At 34.4% G+C, this 22,318-nt stretch overlaps 3 protein-coding genes across 3 annotated transcripts; 1 reads left to right on the top strand and 2 right to left on the bottom strand.

Annotated features, from left to right (window-relative positions):
* The first annotated feature begins 615 nt into the window (after positions 1–615).
* LOC139987142 (nicotinamidase) lies at positions 616–5,550 on the top strand. The gene is made up of 5 exons (XM_072003084.1): positions 616–923; positions 2,625–2,886; positions 3,342–3,488; positions 4,886–5,323; positions 5,401–5,550. Exons 1-4 carry the CDS (start codon positions 736–738, stop codon positions 5,246–5,248), a joined length of 960 nt encoding a protein of 319 aa, XP_071859185.1. The 5' UTR covers positions 616–735; the 3' UTR covers positions 5,249–5,323; positions 5,401–5,550.
* Positions 5,551–6,314: 764 nt separating this feature from the next.
* Positions 6,315–8,892, bottom strand: LOC139987148 (uncharacterized). The gene is made up of 6 exons (XM_072003093.1): positions 8,504–8,892; positions 7,789–7,868; positions 7,499–7,717; positions 7,320–7,424; positions 6,717–7,008; positions 6,315–6,611 (listed from the first exon to the last, which is right to left on the bottom strand). Exons 2-6 carry the CDS (start codon positions 7,859–7,861, stop codon positions 6,458–6,460), a joined length of 843 nt encoding a protein of 280 aa, XP_071859194.1. The 5' UTR covers positions 7,862–7,868; positions 8,504–8,892; the 3' UTR covers positions 6,315–6,457.
* A 373-nt stretch (positions 8,893–9,265) lies between these two features.
* On the bottom strand, positions 9,266–21,704 carry Cad96cb (protocadherin Fat 4-like Cad96Ca). Its single transcript, XM_072003016.1, has 18 exons — positions 21,039–21,704; positions 17,597–17,710; positions 13,674–13,960; positions 13,495–13,587; positions 13,290–13,397; positions 13,113–13,214; positions 12,895–13,020; positions 12,542–12,736; positions 12,320–12,407; positions 12,089–12,198; positions 11,872–12,018; positions 11,547–11,661; positions 11,370–11,439; positions 11,177–11,287; positions 10,924–11,097; positions 10,270–10,613; positions 9,817–10,088; positions 9,266–9,641 (listed from the first exon to the last, which is right to left on the bottom strand). Exons 2-18 carry the CDS (start codon positions 17,661–17,663, stop codon positions 9,552–9,554), a joined length of 2,499 nt encoding a protein of 832 aa, XP_071859117.1. The 5' UTR covers positions 17,664–17,710; positions 21,039–21,704; the 3' UTR covers positions 9,266–9,551.
* Positions 21,705–22,318: the final 614 nt, after the last annotated feature.

Raw genomic sequence — 22,318 nt, 5'->3', positions numbered from 1 at the left:
GAAGATAATTATTAATTAACCCTTTGCATTCCGTTGTCACCGCTGTGGCGATATTGCAAGTGGAACTAGTAGCTGCGGCTGCATTTTAGGATACGCTATAGCTTCGATTGTAAATAGTCTCAGAGTAGCTGATAACCCATGGTAAAGATGATTCAGAGTTTCTGGTAGGTCATATTAAAAATTGCTGGGAATGCAAAGGGTTAAGTTTATCTTTGTTTGATTTGGACGATATAATTATATCGATAATGATTGCTTTTTGTTTTTTGTTATTTGCCCGACAATAGCTAGAATAATAGCATTATTTAATATCACATAAAACGTACTTTTAAATATATTATTTTCGCTTAAGGAGAAACCTTGGATTTTATCACCTCGAAAAGTATATTTCTAAACGTGAATAGTAGGTGAAATGTCAAATAAGAAATTTGAAAATTGTAATCGTAAAGAAACGACTATGGGTAATAAAATGTGTTCAGAATTAGCATTAGCCACTTGCGTCAATATCGCGCGGATATCCTCATCTGTATTGGTCATAAATGCCATGAATCACGCATGGTTGATGTTTGAAAACTAACCTTTACAGACCGATTTCTGTAGATACATATAGAATAGACAAGTACTCCTATTTATAAACTTCTTACGTATTATTTTTACGTGTTTTATAGGGAAACCAATTCCATACAACACAGAACAAATCTAATTAATGAAATCATTTTAAAACTTATTTTTATTAATATGATAGATTCTTTGAGGTGTATGTTGGAAGATCTAGAGGGTGATTTTAATTTTGAAAATTTTCGTGCAATGTGTTCATTAGTTTTTAAAGATGATGATATTCAAAAAGATGAATGGAGGATTCGAGAGATTTTCGACTTATTTGATTTAGATAAAGACGGCGTGTTGAAGGAAGAAGAATTAACGAGGTAAATATGAATTTATGTTGTTATCTTTTTCTTTTTCGTAATGCGAAGAATATATGTATGTATATATTGTACTTACATACATGATATGCCGTAATTGGTTCATTTAGATGAAGTTCATAAATTCGTATAAGAATAATAGTTGTTATAATTCAAAGCATCTAGGAATAATTGGGATAAAATACAGATTAATTATTGGAATTAAGTTATAAGTTGACTCATAAGTCACTGTAATTATACCTTACACAAAAAAATTCTGGAAGCTATTAAAAAATAGAATACTGAAAAAGCATTAAAAAATGGTGAGAACTTCTGCAAGCATATACTGCCAGTATTCCAATAAAATAATGTATTATATTTAATATGTGCATATTAAACTTCTGTGACTTGGTCAGTAATACTAGTACTTAGTAGTCATGATTTAACTAACAACTAATGAGTATCTTTTAATAATAAACATCATATTATGTTTTCTCAAATGCACATACTAATGACAAATATATTTAGATCCAAAAAATAAGTGACAGAGTAATGACAATGAAATTACTAAAATACATAATAGTACAGCAAACAGTTGGAACTTCAGATAATAAATAATAACAAAAAGCTGAAATGTAACATCCATAATATACTTAGTTATATATAATAAATTTCTTATATAGTAATTTTATAATATATGAAGTAGCTTGTTGAATACTGCTTGTTGAATTATGTAAATATTATAATAAAACATTAATCCATGACAATGTTTTTATCAGGTGAAATGGTTATTTGTACTATAAGGTATTTGTATCTGTAATGTATCTGTATCTGTAACGTAAGCCTGTATGTGTTGAACAGACTACACCACTGTTTATAAGACAGAACAATCTGTCCCTCTTTTTTTTTAAACGTTCTATTGCTATTTGAAATATTATATCCATAACTTAAAATAGATCTAATCCAAACTTAGTCTTAATGTATCTTGCATGTATGATTATAAATTCTTCTTCTTCTTTGCATGCTCAACATCTTTAATAAATAAATGTTGAAGTAGTTTATTAAAATACAAAAAATTATACTATCTATAAAATTATACTATTATAATGAATATTTTTTTATAAGGATACACTATTATCCTCGACTATTATTTACAGTTTCTCTACAATATTTTAATAGATTTTTAATTTTTTGCTTGAAGAATTCCTTTGTTTGGTGCAAACCAATTTGTGAGTCAGTTTTGCAGTTCCCTAATTTTTTTTGAAGAAGGCGATAGGTTATCCACCATCCATCCAGATTATCGCGTAAACTCCAAAAATGCAAGTCTTATCTTTAGGAATTTAGCGGTTTAAAGGTTATGCGCATGTAAAGTTGAGTGTTTTTAGCGTTTTCATAAAGTTAAGACTTGCATTTCTGTGCATTCTACGCGATTATGTGATTCAACGTGCGGATTTTTATGCGTAACGAAGATTATTTGAATGACAAATAAAAAAGGTAATAATTTTATGTCCTTAAACCGAAGTTCGGTCAAACTTTTATATAAAGTTTTATATTTGTCATAAAAGAAAGAAACAAAAGCTGTCGAATATAGCAAATAAGCAATGTTATGATTTATGTAGTTTCAATAGGGAATGAAAATTGCAAGAATTTATGGACTAAGCTAATATTCGTTTTTCTATTTTAACACTGAATTAGATAAAGTTATGTGTTTTATTCAATTAACAGATTTGGCGAATGGACACGAAGATTAAGCATGCCTAAAACCGCTTTTTTAATAGTAGACGTTCAAAATGATTTTATCGATGGGTCTTTGTCTCTTCGTACTTGCGAAGCCAAACAGGATGGAGCTGATGTGGTGAAGCCAATTAATAATTTGTTGAAAAATGGATCTTTCAATAAAATTATTTATTCGTTAGATTGGCATCCGGAAAATCATATCAGCTTTTATGAAAACTTACATTTACGGGAATTATCTCCTAATTCAAAGGTATAAAGTTGGAATTTATCACTTTATTACAACATTGTATCATAATATTAGTAATTAGACTGTGAATTTTTATGCAAAATATATAAAATATCTAAATTATAGTACTTATTATAACATATAATACATATGTAAAACAATTTTGTAATATAGATAGTATATATAGATAGTAGATAATAGTATAATATATATTACAATGGTATCGTGTTGCGATCTGTGAAAAGCGGTTCTTTCAGAAAAGGATTATCCTTATTTATACAATTGTGTTATTGAGTTTCGTCCGTATCATATTTTACGTATTTGTGTATTTTACATACTATACTTACTATTTTGTTATAAAAAAATCGAAATACTATATTTTTTTTCTATCAACACTATTCTCATTAAAATGTTAAAAATTTTTAAGTATAAGAAATTTTCGTATGCTAAAAAATGAAAACGTTTTTAATTATGCATAGGTGAAAAAAGAAGATGCTAAGTTATTTGATACAGTCATATTTGCGGATCCTTATCTGGAACAGATTCTTTGGCCTAAACATTGTGTGATGAACACATGGGGAGCAGAATTATACAAAGATCTTGTGATTGCACCAGGTTCCATACAGGTATGTGTATGTCGGGGCCTTTGGAATGTTTGGGAAGGTCCCCAATACCTTAGTCCAGACTTTTTATTATAGCTGTATTTAAATAATAAAACTAAGAAATATTTGTTTATGATTTAATCGGATGTCCGAGATTTGTGACAGTGGATTTGGGCTCGAAGTGACATAACGGGTCGCTGAACGTAGCCTAACAAAGGTATGGAGTAATTAAATAGCTCTCCTTAAAAACAAAGATTGATCTGAGGATTACAGAGAGGTACGGACAGGAGTACATAAGGGCAGTTTCACTTGGACTGAAAGATAAGTCCTATTCGTACTGCGCATAAGTACGTCGAGTCACACCTGAATTGTAGATCAGTAAGTTGAGTTCGACTTAGACGGTGGAGGAAATCGCATTCGTCATCCCATTGACCGTGGCTACGTTCAGCGATTTGTTATGTCACTTCGAGCCTAAGCCCACTGTCATAAATCTCGGACACCCATACTCAGATTAAATCATAAACAACTATTTCTCAGTTTTGTTATTTAAATACAGCTATAATAGAAAGTCCGGACTAAAGTATTGGGAACCTTCCCTGTTACGTCGGCCGACTCTCTACCTGGACCGGGCCTCGCATCGCGAGCGGGATGGCAACCATATGTCTGCACATCCTTATTGCGTACTCTAAAGAATCTCAAGGACCATAAATCTTATAGAAACTATAGAAACAATGTCTATTACCCTCACTTTCCTGGCCAAAAACTATCATCAGCAAATCGGATGATCCCGTGCGCTAGATACACCCTTTCCTAGCTCTCCTCTGACACAACATCGTCACTCTCAGGGTAGTCCGTTTTTGTCGTCCGAACAATCAAGAAGTCTAACACGGTTCTACCCTCAAGGTAGTCCGTTTTCGTCGTCTGAACAGTCAACTAGTCTACCACGGTTCTACCTTTAAATCAATCCGTTTCGTAAAGTCTAACTAACTCATCGGGAGATATCGTCAAGTCGGGTCATACTTCTGTAACGCATAAGCTGTACTCATTGTCAAATACTTGTGACGCTCATAATATTGTGTAATCCATTGTTGAATATATATGTCATATTAACCTGTTAACGCAGCGTTGATTTCAATTAACTACCCCTGTTATCCTAATCGAAACAAGGGGAACGACTATTTCGCGGCGTCGATTAACCGAATCGTAGCGAGAATTTACGCCTCTCGCTGACGCGTTTTCCTCGCGACCGCGTCTCTCCGCGAACGGTAGTTTCCCAAACATTCCAAAAGAAAGGCACCGATGTCATTTCATCTCCGACATGTATATCTTCGTTCTTCCATTATAGTAAAATATCCTAATTTAAAATTTATTATAAAATGAAAATAAAATATTAACATTTTAACTATATTTGTTATTTTTAGATACGTAAGGGTAAATACCCGGATATGGAAGCTTATTCCGCATTTTTCGATGATAATTTTAAGGGATCAATGGAATTGCACGCAATTTTAAAAAAAGAGGGTGTGGACTATGTTTTCGTATGTGGTATCGCTTACGACGTTTGTGTAAAATCCACATGTTTAGACGGTCTTCGGTTAGGCTATGCGATAGCTGTAGTCGACGACTGTTGTTGTGGTGTTAAGGAATCTGATACTGAAGAGACTAAAAAATTAATTCTTGAGAATGGAGGTCTGATTACTAACAGTGACGACGTTATTGCAATGACAAATGAAGGAAAAAAAAGCCTCGTCTTGGCCCACAAAATTGCAAAGTCTATGACTTGATTGAAAATTTTATAAAGCCGGAAAGATAACATTTTATAATTGATTGATGAAAGCACGGGCTGTTTCGGAAACAAGGTTTGTTCTTAATATGAAAGTGATTTGAAATTTATTTTTAATTTTCTTGTTTCAACAATAAAATATTTCTTTTTCAGGAAATTTTGTTTCATACGAGCTTGATTAATCATTCCTAATTATTGTACTTACATAATTTGCATTATTTATAATATTAGTTGCACTTAATGTACCAATGTACAAAGAGAAACGGTGGGTGGTTATAAAAATATATGTACTTAAGATATGTAGTATGAAGAGGCCACTAGCTATGCAAATATAATTAGACAGATTCCAATAATCCTAAGGAACTGTCATAAAACTAAGCACTTGTATTTTACCGTTAGGGTTCTTAATTGTTATAAAATATATTCAAGTCGAGACGTTCTTTATGGTTTTTGTTTCATTATGTAAAAGTTGTTTGGGAATGTCGGGTTTTTTCCATGTTCAACGGTCATTTCCACCTGTAAGCGACCAGTGGTGGGACGATCAACACCCAGCAATAGTTTTCCTCTGCGACAGCATCGTCACCGAATTTCATTGGTTTATTTGCTTATAGGTGAGTCAACATCTATGGACTGATTTATCTGCCTTAGATCAGTCAACATCAACATCTCTTGACTGGTTTGTCATCCTTAGATCAGTCAACTTCTCTTGACTGGTTTTTCACTTGTTGGTCAGTCAATGTCTCGACTGGTTTTTGTTCAATGATCAGTCATCAGTTGTAACTTACTATTTACACGCTTTGAGAATATGTCTGGTCTGTACGCACGTCGCATAATTACTTATATCTACAAGTTGTTGGAATAAAGTATATATTATAACCTGTTACTTCAATGTTATAATCAGTCAACCACCTCTATTATCCTAAACGAAATAGGGGATCGACCAATTCGTGGCGTCGATTATCGAATTGTAACGAAAATTTAGGACTCGTTTCTTCGCGATCGCGTCTCTCCGCAAACGGTCGAACAATATATATTTAAGAAATTTAACATACTTAATGTGAAAAAGGTGTTTCAGTTATACCAAATAAAAGCATATAGTAAGTATTTTTTAACTATATTAAATATGTACATATATATTAAGCCTTTAGAATTAAATAAATGTAGATACAATAAATAAAACTAGTTACTATATATCAGTCTATACTTAATACTATTCGTTCATTAACATCCTTGCGGTTTTCTCAATTTTGTTTGCCGATTCGTCATCTTTTGATAATTTGCAAGCATATCTGTGTCTAGCGCCGCAATCATCACTTTGATAAGAGTATAATCTGGACGTTATATTGTAAGACAATTTTAAACACCTAAATATACAATCACAGAATTATAAATATTTGAAAATATCAAATATATATTAAAACTACGATAAGTGTGATTAATCATTAATATCAATTAACAAACAAATTTACCTGCCATCACCAGGGACAGTTTGTTTAGTATTTTGGTAAACTGGTTTTGCACTACTAGCCCAAATCCAAAGAAGACCTGGATTCAATCCCCCTGTCCAAAAGGTTTTGCCTTTTAATTTAGAATTTGTTTGCAAGCTAGCTAATATATCGCGCTTTTCGTCTTCCGTGTCGAATTCCAACAAATAGCCTCCCATCCCTCGGCAGAGACTAGCTGATGACTTCCAGTCAAAATCACGATTACTAAAGTGATAGCAGTTTTGACCAATTTTGGTATAATTAGTAGGGCAGGGCTCTGAAGAGGATAATGAATTTGTAATAAAGAGAAAGAGTGAAGAAAACCTGAGCTCTTTTACAGAATAGAACTAATATTATTAGCGAAATTCTACAAGTCACAAGTTACCAGTGTTGATAAATATCATTGCATAATATTAACAAGTTTGATAATAAGACAAATGTTACAAGTAAATTGTACAAAATTACAAATTATTGAATTATTCTATTTGGTGATAAATTATTAAAGAAAAAATCTATAATTTGCAGCTGGTAATTTGTAATATTAATTAATATTATTATAAATTATTGTGCAAAAATACTGTAATTTACCTTTTTTATCGATGTTCCCAGAAATCACATAATACAGGAGTTCTTCCGCTCTTCTGAGACGACTTTCTAGAAAATCCACTCTATAGACAAGCTTCTCTATCGCACCTAGATATAACAGAGAATAATTTATATAATTTTTAAACGGATAAATAATAATTATATTAATACTAAAATTTTACCAAGTAGATAGAGGTCGGTTTCAGAGACTTCTCGTTTGTTTGGCGTCGATATTTTACTCGTTATAGTTAGGCTCTTATCTCCTAGTTTCATCACCTTTGACATCCTCGTTAATTTCGAATCAGAAACAATCCAATTTTCTAGAATCTCGCTCCATAGTTCTGGTGGCTTGATTATCGAAACGTTAGATGAATTTAGAGCAGATATCGAGTACAGATCGCCTAAAAATACATGAATAATTTTGTTAGGACATTTTTCCATTTATATAAATGATTTAGTTCTTTTCACATACCTGGAATTTCTATACCGAGGCATAGTTGGAAAATCATGAGAAGAAACAGACTAAGAGACATTTTATGCTTCATGATAAACCTGAAAGTAGGGAACGAATTAAGAAAAATATGGATACGGAAATACGGAATGACGTTTTTATTTTGACTGTGAAGGCTATCTTCAACTTTCCTTAAGAAAGTTTAAGTAGCCAGGACGATTGACTGCTTCATGCAAATTGTTTCTTCGACATTCTTGCTTAACGTATTTTAATTAGTTTTTGATCACTTACAATTAAATAGAAAGTCGTATTTATATATTCTATAACTATTATATATAAATTATGACGTTGTGAACGATTATTTTCTTAAATGAATTATTATTAATAGCTTGCGGATATTTACTCAATTTTATATTTTTATGAACATAATTAAAGAAATAGGGACGGGATAAAATTGTATTTTACCTATGAAGTATTATATACATTTAATATTATACTAAGTATTTTTCTAATTGGATATTTTATTTATTTTTATATATTACATTCATTGTGTAGATTTTTACATCTTTAAGTAATTTCACAAAAATGCGTAAACATCCGCAGTTTAATCGTTAACTATTAGAATTATCAATTTTTAATGTACACTTACATCTGTTATACGTATCTATAAAAGATATATTAAAAAATAATATATTATATACACTAGAAAAAATGTAAGTAAAGAAAATTCACTTACGTAATATCTATAAAATGAAAACGACCTCTTAGTTATTATCATGCCACTCTTGTTTTCTCCTAAATGCTGTTCACCTGTTCGATCCGTTTCTGTTCAGAAGTCACGTAAAACTATCGAGAGCTGAGGCTCGTGTACTCTTCTGCGGGGCACTTTCTCTCTCCTCTTCGGAGGAATGAGTCACTTTCTTCGTTTGATTTGGCTGTGTCCTCGTATTTTTGCGATGACTTCTTCCTCAAATCTTCCTTCTTCTTATTCACTTACTTTTTATTTCAATCAAGTTGTAATTATCCACTAATTATCTCAATCGAATTTCGTCTTGTAGGTAAAAGTTAACTAGCTTTTTGTAAATCACATCGAATTTTGTAATCGTTAGAAATACCTATGGCTGATAAGGAATTATACAATGAAAAATGAAACGAAAATATACGAGAACTTTGAAAAGCTGTTACATAATGTATTTTTAAAAAATTTTTAGGTATTAAATATAAAATGAGGATTTTGAAACTTTTTTGTTGTTTTTTACATACTTTTTAGGCAGAATCGCGAGGAACGCGGGATTTCTTCCAGATCGTCCTACTGACACGGTTTTTCGCGTGAAACGGAACTTTGTCCTTTTCTTAACTTGGCCTCCGTTATTCGAACGTCTTTCACAGAGAAAAATTTTTCTCCGCTAAGTTTAATTTATTTAGAAAATTTTCTGTGTTTCTCTTGGTCGGGTTAAATGTAAATTAAAGGTATTAGAATCGTTAGAACATCAGAAAATCTGTTAACGTTTGCATTTCTTTAATAAAATAACTATGAGTAAAGAACGTATTTGCATTATCGTTTAATGCAACTCGTCTGTAACTATATAGTATAATTCTTTATACATTTTGTATGTACATTCTATTTGGATTGATTCAGTATCTGGCAAGTATATAGCGCATTTTAATAGTGTCTACTTATAAAGGAATTATTTATCGAAGTGGTCTATCGGTAATTTTTTCGTTTGACAGATGATGGAGTAATTGAAACCATTTTATTTCTCAGTCTTTCATTTTCCGCGTGATTAAAAGTACACGGTGAGATTAAGTCGTTCGTTTCCGACCTGACTGTTTCTGGACATTGTTTCTGCTGCCACTTCTACGCTATCCACTGTCTAAAAAAGAGAGAGAAAATATTTTTACACGTAATTTAATTATTTTTTGTTATCCTCTTCTTATGTTCTAGCATCTACTGATATTTTTATTTATAACAAATCAGATTAATTGTGTTCTATGTAAAATGTATTCATTGAAATATCTAAATATTTATTATAATAAAAGATACGATACCCTATCGTCATCGTCCCACGATAATTTTTTGACTCTCTGTGAAACGGAGCAAGCTGGCCACGCAGGTACCAAAGAATCTGGGAGATCTCCGGAATAATTGGAAGATTTGCAAGAGTCAGCATTTAGATTAGTTTTTAAACTTAAATCGTTCATATTCTGAACTAAACCGCCGATATTGGGGATGTTGGACGTTGCTGATAAGCCTGGAGGGTTTGGAGCTGGGGCCACCTTATGTCTTGCGTAAAGAGGCAGTTGTCTAGCCGATGTTACACCTAATTTACGTAAATAAATAATAATTGTATGAGAATAGAAATTTATAAGAATTTTAAAATGAAGCGAATTTAAAATAGACGGCGTGCCGCTAATTAATAAGTTAATAGGCTAATATATTCTTTTTTAATTATAAATTTTAATGGTATTCCGAATAATTCTTAATTCATTGCTTTGAATTACTTTTAATAGTGGCATTGTAGTTCCTCGCTGCAAAAACCGGATTCTCGACGTCATTGTTATCATTCTTGACTTCTCGAGATTCACTATTGTTACTGTCGTCTACGATCTCTTGATCAACATGATCATCTTCCTCTAGGTCGTCTCCAGTATCAGCCTCTTCGTCATTTTCATCGATATTGCGCGCGTTCTCGATTCGATTTCCTCTTCGAGGTACTTCCAAAGCATCTTGAAGCATATTTGCTCCGAGTACTTGAGGTGTCGGGCTCAGAGCAGAGGGAACTGGCGATTTTTCTCTGTAGCCAGTTCCTACTGAACTTACTGAGCCACTGGTTTTTGGCCTTTTACTGCAACACGTTGTAAGGATTTAAAAATCTAGAATCACGCGTATCGTTAGTTTAAGAATATTGTTCGTTGATATATACAACTTCTTTTATATATAAAAATATAGAAATAATGATCAGTTTACAGCTTTCTTCTTTAATTTGAGTGTCTATAGGTTGACGTGGAAAATAATTCTTAAATAAATAGCCGAAGAGAATATTTCATAAAAATTTTAGAGAATGTCATACGTCCTACGAGAACGTCCTGTTATGGTTAGGGAAAATATTAAAGGAAAGAAATAAGATAATCTTCCAAGTGATCAGCTTTACTTACTTTTTATATATGTACAAAATTAAAACAAGTATTATAACACCAAGTAGACCCAAGACAGCGCCAAAAACAGCAACCAGGAGAACACTGCTGCCCAACCATGCAGGTGCAGCTCTCGCAGCAATTGGCATCGAGCCACTATTTGGTATATGCACGATCACTGGGATCATACTAGACCTTTAGAGAAAAAAAATTCAAATAATTATACGAATTATATCGTATCAAATCGTAAATACATTTATTTTATTCTACAAACCTGGGGGGACGACCAGAATCAGAGGCCACAGCCACTAACCTGGCCAAAGTACCATTAATGGTTGTTGCTGATCTGAGAATTAATTCTCCATTATCACGTATTTCGAAGGACCTGTATGACCATTCGTTGTTTATTATTGTTGTAAAATTGAAATAGGTTTTGTTTTTTATTTAAAAATAAATGTTTATCATACCTTGCATCTGGACCTCTAAGAGATAGACTAACTTTGTCGTCTCTGTCACCATCAGCAGCTTCCAATTTTCCTAAGGATCATATAATTAAAGAAAAATGTATATATATAAATGAGGATGTAAATAAAAACTATTATTATTGTATATATATATATATATTAGTTAGAATGTTAACTCACCAACGATGGATCCTTCTCTCAAAGTTGCGGCGTGAAATTCGTACCTGGGATGACGAAACCTGGGTTCCCATTCATTTACATCCTCGACAGAAACATTAACGCGTGAGGTGTCGTTCTGTAATATCATATTTAAATAATGTTGATATTTAATAATAAATTTAATAATAAAAGTTGAAAATAACTAATAATAAATATTTTTTTGCCAATCTCAATTGAAGATATCGTATTTAGATGTTGTGTCATATACGTATATTCATTTACAATGATAAATATTTCAATATTAAAAGTCGAGTTTTATTTTAACGATTAAATTGTTGAAACGTACATGATGGCCGTCAGTGACACGAACCAAAAAACTATGTTGGACCCTCCTCTCGTAATCGAGAGTGCCTTTTAAAATCAGTTCACCGGAATTAGTGATGGAGAACCTTTCCAGATCTTCAATCGCTCCCACAAGCCAGAATCTTAAATTCTAAAAGCAGAGAAATGACTGACATTTGCGTAATAGATATAATAAATTCCCGTGTCTGATTCTGACTTACTGAATCTACTTTATTCACTCCTGTCGTTAATAAAACGCTTCCTGGAGGGGTATTTTCTGGAATACTAGTTTGATGATCCTTTCGTATGAATCTCACAGGTAATCTGCCACCTAATTAATATCATTTCCATTTAACCGTTTTATTTTCTTAACGACGAGATGGGTCACGCGATTCTAGATCTGTTCGCTATCAGAGCTTGAAATCTTAAGAATAGATTAAGAAATCACCTACCAGCAGTGGGTTCCACGTTCCAATCCGACTCTCGAGAAACGACTATAGTGGAAAGAGCATATTTATCTGGATTGTCTATCTGCGTAGCCTGTAATTATTGAGAAGATGAATAAAAAATTACTAAGTATCAATAAATAGAAACAAGTAATTAGTAACAGATTTATATATACGGCAGATATTTATAATACTTTATTAATTAATTTCTACTGTCACAATGCTTGCCTTCGCCACGATAGTTGCTGGTGATAAAAGTTCATGCTCGTATAATGGTCGTGTTATGGCGACTTCAGCTGTTTCCGGATTAAGTGTGAGGAACGGTAGAATTCCTCCTTGAATCGTATACTGAACCGGAGCATTAATTCCTACATCCTGATCTACCGCTTTTATTGGCGCTGGATCAACTTTCAGTATCCTTCTCTGAAAGAATGAATCATATATTATTTCATATTATTTTGAATCGCTTACTTTCCATCATATCTTTACTTCTTTTAATTTAGAATGCATTAACAACTGAGCGGAAAAGTACAATATTGCATATACGTAACATCGACTTGTTAAAAAGTGTTCAATTATACCGTTTTAATATTTCGAGGGATGAGAATTTTGTATTGGTCATTTTGGAAGGCAGGATTTTGGTCATCCGCGTCGATAACATTAACATAGAGGGTTGTAGTCGATGATTTGGGCGGGTTACCCTGGTCCTGTGAGTAAAAAAGAAAAAAAAAAAAACATTAAAGCGCATTCACAGAGCTTTTGGAGAATTAATGTTTACATTTAAGGAATCGTTGCTTACCTGTGCACGGATATCGACGGAAAAATTGGCAAGAGTTTCATAATCTAGCGGTTTCCTTAGAACTAGGGTGCCTTCTAAAGCATTCACGAACACGAAGTAATCCTACAAAAGTTCGTTAAAATTTCTTCTATGTAAAACAAAAGAGTAAGATATAATAGAAGGGAATTAAAAAATTACCGAATGCGGTCCAGGCAAAACGGCATATTGTACAGTAGAAAATGGTCCTGGTTGGTCAGCATCCACGGCTCTCACACCTTGAAGAACCCTCGTGCCAACTACCGTGACCTAAATGTCAAAAATTGTCGCCAATAAATAAAAAAAAAAAAATATTCCTTCTAGATGAAAGAAAATTTCTGATTGTCAAACATATCTGATTTCCCACCTCAGAGATATTTAGAACGTAAGGCGCATTTACAAATTGAGGTGCATTATCATTGGCATCAGTCACGCGAATATTAACTGGTATCACGAAACCCTGCAACAAATGCGAGTAATTAGAACAATTATGTTCCTTAAAATGTTAATTGTGTATGTAGAGTAAAGAGGATATGTTAAACCTACAGGATCTAATGTATGTTTCCGTTCGCAAATTACGTTCACGTAAACGCTGGCAGGTCCATCGATGCCTTCTTTATCTAGTGGCCTGATAAGAGTTAGATTCTTCGAATACGCTGAGAAAGTTACTGGACTATCGTGTTCCTGGAGTCTGAGTTCGATGTCACCCTGTGGTCCAGGATCACCCAGCACTCCGAGTACACCCACGGTGTCACCGACCGGCAAATCTTCGCTGACGAAGAGATGTGCAGCGGTGGCACCGTTTTCCAGAAAACATCTCGCATCACGGATCACTATATTTAAATAAATACCATGTTAATTCGATTAATTGTACTGGATCATTATAAAGAAAATGAATCAGAAATTTGTATGGATATTAAATTCAATTTAGCAGACAAAAGGATAGAATTTTTAGCGTGGATTATGAATCCGCGTACACATACACATATTAATTACATACTAAAGTAATTCGATTATTTATGAATTTTTGTACATGTAAATTTTCTTGGAAGTGTCAAATGTTGTAAATTATATATGTGTTTATTTTCATGATATATCAAATTTTTGTATTAATTATATATTAAATTTTAATAATATGCGATACGTTGGAGGGTATTAACAGGAAAAGAAGGATTCTTGCAGAGCGGAAGTGATATGTAAAATATAGCGACAACTGGGAACAGGTTCTACCATATTGAGAGTTAATATGCATTTCTTCAGCTGCTTCGAACGAAGAACGATCATGTTCCTTTGATCCATATACGGCTATTGTGTGGTTTTCGGGTTTCCGGGCTTTTTAAAGAAGCGGCTTACCGCTGGTCTTCCTACCGATAGATTTTTTATCGTCGTAATTTATTAAAAAGATAGTTATAAAGGTGAAAGATTTAAATTTAAGAAGATTGTAAGAAAAATTATATAAGGAGATTCGTTGTATAAATATTTAAATTGTAGGGTATCTAGAAATTACATTTGAATAATTAGTTTATTAAAAGGGTAATTAGAAATAAAAAAATTGGAAGAATGTTCACAGATATTTAAATTACAGAGTATTTATAAATGAAACGTTTAATTCTTAGTTAACTCTAACTGTTTTTGTAATTAAATGCAAAGAGGTTCTCTGGTTGGAACAGAACGATTTAATTTCCTCGCTTTTGTCGAGTAAAAGGAAAAGAATAATTTTTCTGTAGTAGCTATTTGAAAAGTAAAAAACGATCAAGATAACCGTTCGTAATAAGATCGAGACGGTCAGTGTAAAGCGATCATTGCCTCTAATTCGTCGTGCATCAAAGCCCCTGTTATCCGTTATTTTTCCAACTTAGCTGTATTATGCGTGATGCTTTTGTATTTTCCGAAATAACCATACAACCAGTCGATAACTAGATTTCTTAAATGAATCCTCTAAAAGGCAACAGAAAAACTATAATGCTCCTCTTATACAAGATGATACGATTCACCCTGACTCTATAAAAATCTTACGATATTCGATTTACTAGAACCAACATGTAAGTTCTGTTTTATTCTATCCACCAACATTCGAATATCAATGAACTACACCTGTTTTGTTCTCGATCAAAGCACCGTAACATGTCATAGTAGAAACCTACATTTCGATGGTCAACTTGGTAGATGTGATCGTGTCTATCGTCTATACATTTGGTATATGTGGCTGTTCACATTTGCAAATGGTTTGCACGGATAAAAAGCCGAATTAATACATAGTAATAAGTGGAAATATGTGAGTGCTACGAAAAATATGTGTATATAGAAGTCATTTAACAGGAGCGCGTGCACGAGGAATTGGACGTGTGCGCTCCCTTGGAGCGGAGTTCCGCCTGCTGCCAGCTCACGGCGTATCGACGACGATGCAACGTTCCGGCGTTGCCTTTCGTAATCTTTTTCCCTTTTCAGTCAGAGACTTTTCCAGAAGAAAACCATGATATTGCTTCTGACACGATGAAGGGAGTATATAGGACTTTTATGGTTTAAAAACATTGCGTTCAAAGTTAAGAATTTACGAAATTGTTTGTCGTAATACACGAAGCTTCAAAAAATGTATAGAGAAGCTAATTCTGTATCTTGTAAAAGAAAAAATTAGTATTAGGGAAGAAAGAAATATTTCCTTTTACAATTATCTCGATAATTAAAATCCAATAACTCCTTTATAATAATTCCAATATCTCTTTTTCTCTTCTTTTGTATTTCTTTTTGTATACGAGCAATAGCAAACAATTTTCCTGTGTTAAATTAGAAATGACAGACACGCGTCAATGGTCGAACTAGCAAATCGGAACGAATTACTTTATTGCGATTGTTCATCGTTCTATTACGCGCTGGATAAGAAAAGCAGAAAAATAAAACGAGTTCGCACGATTATGCGAGGGGAAAAAGTAAACGCTCGTTTAAGCGTTGTCTCGACAAACTTCCTGACTGTCAGATAACAACGAATTGTCATGTAAATGAGAGACAATGATTGCACGATGGAACGTATCAACCTTCTCTACAAGCCACTGATTGTAAGAACATACTGTAAACTTGTACACGGTTGTAACTAGAAAAAACTCACGTATATTATCGTTAATTGTACGCAATTGTACAAGATAAGGTTCAGTCGTGGTACAAATAAACGGCTGTTTCTACGAAGAAATTAATTAAACGAGTTCCTATGCTTACCATTCCAACGAATGCTTTTCGGTTACCTATTGCTGATTCTCAAGTTTTAATTGAATCTGGTTATTCCGGTCGATAAAAACGAATCGAATTATAAAGTTAAGAGCGTAACAAAACGGAGTTTCGAAAGTATCGTTGGTTCTCTTTTATTACGGCCTAATTACCATGCGCGTAAAATAGCCGGCAATTTCTACGAATGTCCATCGAGGAAGGGAAACGGAGACATTAAAACTAGGATATCTCGATTGTCGCAATGCAACGGCTTTCTAAGTCATTCGATCCTTATCCACGACTGGACATGTCGCGAGAATCGTCGAAGGGAAACGAACAGGCTTGCTGCGAACAAGCGATATAACGCGTCGTTACGTCCTCGCGCTAGTGACATTTTTTGATTGGACAAATTTCTACTTGCAATTGACGAATCGTACGTTCGTGTGGATTTCCTCGTTGGATCCGCCAAATTTTTATTTTCGATGTAGAAATTCTACATTTGGCTGGATTTCGTCATTAGAAATACGAGGCACAGCGTGGACAAGCAACGCGATATTGTTGTCATTTCTCGCGGGTGACGTTATGTGATTCGAGAGGTTTATATTTCTAATGATGTAATGCAATGCGAGAAAAATATTTGTCATATAAGTAGAAAAGTTAGTGAAAGTATTAATTATGGTACTGGTATTGATATATAAAGTATTAATTATCGTAAAATAAAAAATAGTTTACACAGGAACTCGTTTGCGAGGTAAGACAGCAGAAGACGAAAGAAAAACTTGACAAATCATTAGGAAGTTGAGCTATAAACAACTAGTACGCACATGTACATATTCGATCTCATAATAATAAAAATCTCACTTAATTTGAAGTGGAATTCAAACAAATGGAATTCTATCGTACCGCTGAAACGCTCGCGCTACAAAACTCGTTCATCTGCATCGAATTTAAGAAATATAAAATCTATCGAATCACATAGTGTGATCACTGCAATAGAAATTGTAGAAATATTGACTCGTTCGTTAGCACCAGTTGTAAAACCGAGGACATTCGTATACGTCGAATTCAAACAGTCCAGTTTCCTTTTGCAACCACAATTCCTTCGCGTTCGCACGCGATCAACCGTGTGATGAAACGGAAGACGGTGCGGCGCGATTAAGGTCGCGACCAAAATGGAAAGAGGAAGAAGGTAGACGGCGGACGAATTGTGGAACAGAAGGGACGAAAGGGGCGAAAGCAGGTGGCGTGAGAAAAGTCAAAAGAAGACCCACATTGTCCGGTGTGTAAATGCAACGTGCAAAAGAGGATAGGCAGGATCTTCAGAATGTTGTGTTTCATGGCGATCCAAGGACATCCTTCACCGATCCAGGCAACGGCCGATGCATCTGCAAATTGATGCAAAATTTATGATTACGCGTTGCACATTGCAAATAAGTGTACAAACAACTTGAAAGTTAGACAGCGCACCTTGCAATCGAAGACTGTATTCAAAATTTGCTACTTGAGTGCATCATGATATTGTAATGTTGAAATGTAATAGTAGTAAATGGAGATGGATCGCTCGAAACCTCGAAACCTCGAAACCCCGAAACCTCGAAATTTCGGAAAACATTCAGAAAACAATACGAAATGTTTCTCGAACTACAAGTCAATAGTAATTTGTATAAACAGCTTATGAGAATATTGCGACGAAGATGAATTAATTTCTATTTAAGTAATGATACTCCAGTGGAATTTATATTTAGACTTCAGATTCGTTTCAATCGACGCGATTCCACCGATCTCTTTTATATCGATATGCGTTTATATCGAGGAAAAATAACGTGATTTTGTGAAAATCATTTGTTGAAATTGTGGTTGCTGACAAAATAGGTACTCCTTAGAAAAAAGAAAAGAAAAGCATATCGACTTTCGGAAGCTTCGAGAATTGCGAGATCTTACAAAGTTTCAGATTCGAGTTCCACGAGTCTAAAAATCAGATTTCGACCCACCTCTAGTGATAACCACGTTGTCATACAGCTACTCGAGGCCACTTATAGTAATTTAAAGTCGCTAACGTGACATAGTCGATGTGATGGTGGCCACTTATGACAATCATTGTTTACACATTCGTATTTGCTTTTAACTAGCCATGACCGTTTACAGTTACTTGTAACCATTTGTAGTTAATCACAATTAGAATCATATGTAGTTACTTATACTATAATTAGTCATAATTGTTTCTAATTATAGTCATTTGTAATCATTCATTTATGGCAGCGTTTAGCTACTCATATGAGACACAACTATGTATTATGAGAAGCTTAGCGAAAAAGGTGACTATCGTTCGTAGTCAGTCGTAATGATTCGATATAATTACATATAATCTTTAGAATATATAGTCGTATTTCATTATTTTTACTAATCTAGCTTGCAGCTGTTTATCATTTTATCATCAGATGTTAACACCCTTCGTGGAAACTATTTTCATACGAATACTTCGAAGTAATTCTTGTAAGCATGCTTCAGGCGTAGCTCTACGAACGGTACATTTTGGAGGATTTGAATTATTCTTGATAAAATAGATACGGAGAAATATTTGCGCTTTTTCATATATTTCCCTGTCATTTTGATTTTCTTTGACATGAATTTCATATCTGTTCGTTATCGATAGTTCTAACGTTATCGAAGATTCGCTTCGAGTAAGTAGCGTGACTATGGGCGATCTCCTACAAACGAAAAGCGAGCGCAAACATTTGTCTGATCGATGTTGGATCCACGGAGTGGCGGATCGAAAAGACACAAAGAAAAAAGAAATAAAAAAAGAAACGACCATGTGCATTCGCAACTGGAGAACATAACGCGTGGTTAGAAAGCATGCGAAGAAACTGCTTTATTACGTGAAACCTAGATACGTGGAACGACATTAGCATCGCGAGTGGGGGTGGCGAGAGCGATAGTTTGTCGATCCTGCGTGTTCGAAACCAAAGAAGGGCAAAGTGAATCGAATCGCGGAGGTAAAAGTAGGCTCGTGATTGCAAAAAGTTCACGGCAGCTTGAGAATCACGATTACCGCTTCCTCGATTCGACAATTTTTTTTCCTCGCCTTATTTCGGCGCAGTCTCTTTATACGGAACTATTTCGAAACACGAATAACAATTAAACAGGAAGCTAAATACCTTGTAACAAACGTGACCTGTAAAAACAATTTATCTTTATGTTCTTTTCCATAAATAGTTACAAGATCATCGATCAGTTTAAAGAATTGGAATACATCGTTTGAAAAAGTTTTCACTCGGCCGTTTAATTTCAGAATCACATAATCAAAACACTCAAAAAATCGATATCCATTGCTGGAAAGGATTCTAGTCATTCATAAGGAGCAACGATTAAACGAAGTGATAATTAGTTTACACGAAACGCGATTTTAAAATTTCGTCGATCTATTTAAAAGTTTATCTTTGAAAACTAAGTTACCTACGAAATGTTTATCCATAATTCATTCACGATATTTTAAAATCCTTCGCAATCAGTAATTACAGAATCATCGATCAGAACCTCCAAGAAATTGAAATCCATTGGTTAAGAGAATTATGGTCATCGTGGCGAGTCGAGGTAATCGACGTATCTCCGCTTAAGCCGGCAATTACGTCTCCTATCGGTTGGAACAAAGCGGTAAAAGCAATTCTTCGGCAGAGTAAGCGGAAATAATCCTTGAAATCGAAGGAAAAATGGATCCGCGGTAGGGCCAAATGATTTATACGGTATACACAAGCCGGATACGACGGTTATGTGGGCCACGGTACTCCTCAAATTCACCGACCGTAACCTGAAACGCACTGCCATGGGCAACCGGCGTAAAGTCCTCCCTCCTGTTCACGATCCGCGATGCCACCGATTCGATGCTAGCCGCTAACTCAAGAAACAGCTCGATGAATCACTGTACTGTTGTTCTGTCTGTGCTTCTAAGTATGTACTCTTGACACGGCCACTTTCACGATCGAAAGTACGGAAACGTATCTATTTTTTTGGATAGGAAAAACGAGTGGAACATCGATCTATAATTAGGCAGCATTCAAATTTTGACGGAATGACGGGACGTAGTATATTGGGGTGAATTTAAATAGAAGAAATATTTCGTCTTGTTTAGGTTATTCTATTGCGCGTATAAAATATTATTTTTTCTAATTTAGCGATTATCTATTCTGCTTTATTTAATTAAAATAGTTTATCTTTTATTTAGAAACTATAGAATAGTTTTATTATTCTCTTTATGCCACTTTTATTTCCCTTCGCCCAATTTAAAAATGTTTAGTCGTCGTTTAACACAGGTTGCACGATATAACTTTATTTGAAAGATAAAGGCACAGGAAATATCAAATATTTCAATATATCTTGAAAAATGAAAGAGCGTTAGACATGATATTTTAATTAAGGGGATACATCAGGTTACTGCGTATAAAAATATATTTCTTTCTAAATTTGACTTTCGCGGAGACTTTATCCTATCCTTGGTTATCAACCGGAAAAGAAACGTTCTGTAAATTACGTACATAAAATGTTAGAAAGATTGATGATAAAAGTATACGTATAAGTAACATTTCATATACACGAACCGAATAGATATTGTTGACCCGTATAATTAGCGCTTTGTATTGGAAACAATCGAGCAATTAGTCTAACTTTCGAGCTGCTTCATCATCCACACCCTCTGTACAAGATCCAGCCACTTACCACAAGAATCCTATTAGACGATCAGAATCAGCAGTGGCACTATTTCACTCTCTACCACTCAAACTTCCAGTTCCGTCTCGCTTGTTTCGCGTATCAACGATCGGCAGCGAGCATTCCTCTCAAATCATCGTCGTTTTTCACTAACAATTCACTGGAGTCAACATAACGTTTTGAAAAATGATACTTTCAACCCCTCTTGCAATCATTTCATCACAGACTAAAGCTTTTCGGTAACATCGCGAAGAGAACACCGTCGGCGTCGCGTCGTCTTCTTCAAACAATTGTTATAGCTTACGTTACATGTGAATTAAACAAAAAATATTAACTACATATCACGTATGAATTTTTCGAAAATACACCACGGACAAATATCCGCAAATAAATATCGAAGGAATAATCTCCGAGTTCTTTCACCCTGTTTCTTCCTATTTCTTCGATTTTCACGTTTGAAGAGCCGTAAATTGGACTCTGCTGCTTTCGATATTTATTTTCCCAGATATCGTAGATTCTTTGAATATTTGTTTCAATATTAATTTCCCTACGTGTACTATAGATTTTTTGAATATTAATTTGAATAGTAACAGAGGATGCTTTAAAACTAGCACCTGTTCGCTTTCGACCGGCAGAACTCGCTACTACGAAACATGGACGAGCAAAGAGACGCGGTAGACCGGCACTCGGGAAGTCGGTTCTCCATTGTTAGGAAGGGGGAATCGACGACCAACCGAGCGCCTTCCTGGCCCTGCTTCGAACAGGTGTTTACTTTCGTTGGCAGGAAATTGGACGACTACGTGTCTGCCATTGCACATGCAACTGCTCCTTCCCTTTTCTCCTTCTGCTTTACGTGAAAGCCGAAAATTTTGTGTCTGGGAAAACGATGGAACGATTCGAACGGTGACTGTTTATGGGGCACGGCCCATTGTTCTGCCATTTCTGTATAGTATATGTACTTTTAATTGTACCGTTGAATGTTTCTGGGGAAGGGATAATTGTGTCTCGTTTGGTTTCAGTGTGTGTACGCCATGGAAATTGTTGTGAATGGAAGGGGTTGATCATGAAAGGGATGAAGAAGGGATAGACGTCTTAAATATTGTCAAGGTGCAGAAAATTCGTTGGATTTTTTAAAATGCGTGATGTACGTATGGTAAACTTCTAGTGAATGGAAAAATATGTAAGTTACGTAAAAGTAGAATATGTAAAGTAGAGAATTAATACACGTATACCTAATCGATTACAAGATAAAGCTGGTTGTATGCAAGAATTTACATATTCGTTGAATT

This window comes from Bombus fervidus, chromosome 5 (assembly GCF_041682495.2).
Source record: "Bombus fervidus isolate BK054 chromosome 5, iyBomFerv1, whole genome shotgun sequence".
Classification (NCBI taxonomy): domain Eukaryota; kingdom Metazoa; phylum Arthropoda; class Insecta; order Hymenoptera; family Apidae; genus Bombus; species Bombus fervidus.
The sequence above is the reverse complement of the archived record's forward strand: the minus strand, read 5'-3'. Positions and strand labels throughout refer to the sequence as shown.

Excerpts from the sequence above, each read along its gene's own strand:
- LOC139987142 (XM_072003084.1), top strand. The coding sequence starts at position 736 with ATGATAGATTCTTTGAGGTGTATGTTGGAAGATCTAGAGGGTGATTTT. Across the intron at positions 924-2,624 it reads AAGGAAGAAGAATTAACGAG|ATTTGGCGAATGGACACGAA; the intron begins GTAAATATGAAT and ends TTCAATTAACAG. Across the intron at positions 3,489-4,885 it reads TTGCACCAGGTTCCATACAG|ATACGTAAGGGTAAATACCC; the intron begins GTATGTGTATGT and ends TGTTATTTTTAG.
- LOC139987148 (XM_072003093.1), bottom strand. The coding sequence starts at position 7,861 with ATGAAGCATAAAATGTCTCTTAGTCTGTTTCTTCTCATGATTTTCCAA. Across the intron at positions 7,425-7,498 it reads AACCGACCTCTATCTACTTG|GTGCGATAGAGAAGCTTGTC; the intron begins GTAAAATTTTAG and ends TGTTATATCTAG. Across the intron at positions 6,612-6,716 it reads ACTGTCCCTGGTGATGGCAG|GTGTTTAAAATTGTCTTACA; the intron begins GTAAATTTGTTT and ends TTGTATATTTAG.
- Cad96cb (XM_072003016.1), bottom strand. The coding sequence starts at position 17,663 with ATGAAACACAACATTCTGAAGATCCTGCCTATCCTCTTTTGCACGTTG. Across the intron at positions 12,408-12,541 it reads CAGCAACTATCGTGGCGAAG|GCTACGCAGATAGACAATCC; the intron begins GCAAGCATTGTG and ends CAATAATTACAG. Across the intron at positions 11,288-11,369 it reads CTTAGAGGTCCAGATGCAAG|GTCCTTCGAAATACGTGATA; the intron begins GTATGATAAACA and ends ATGGTCATACAG.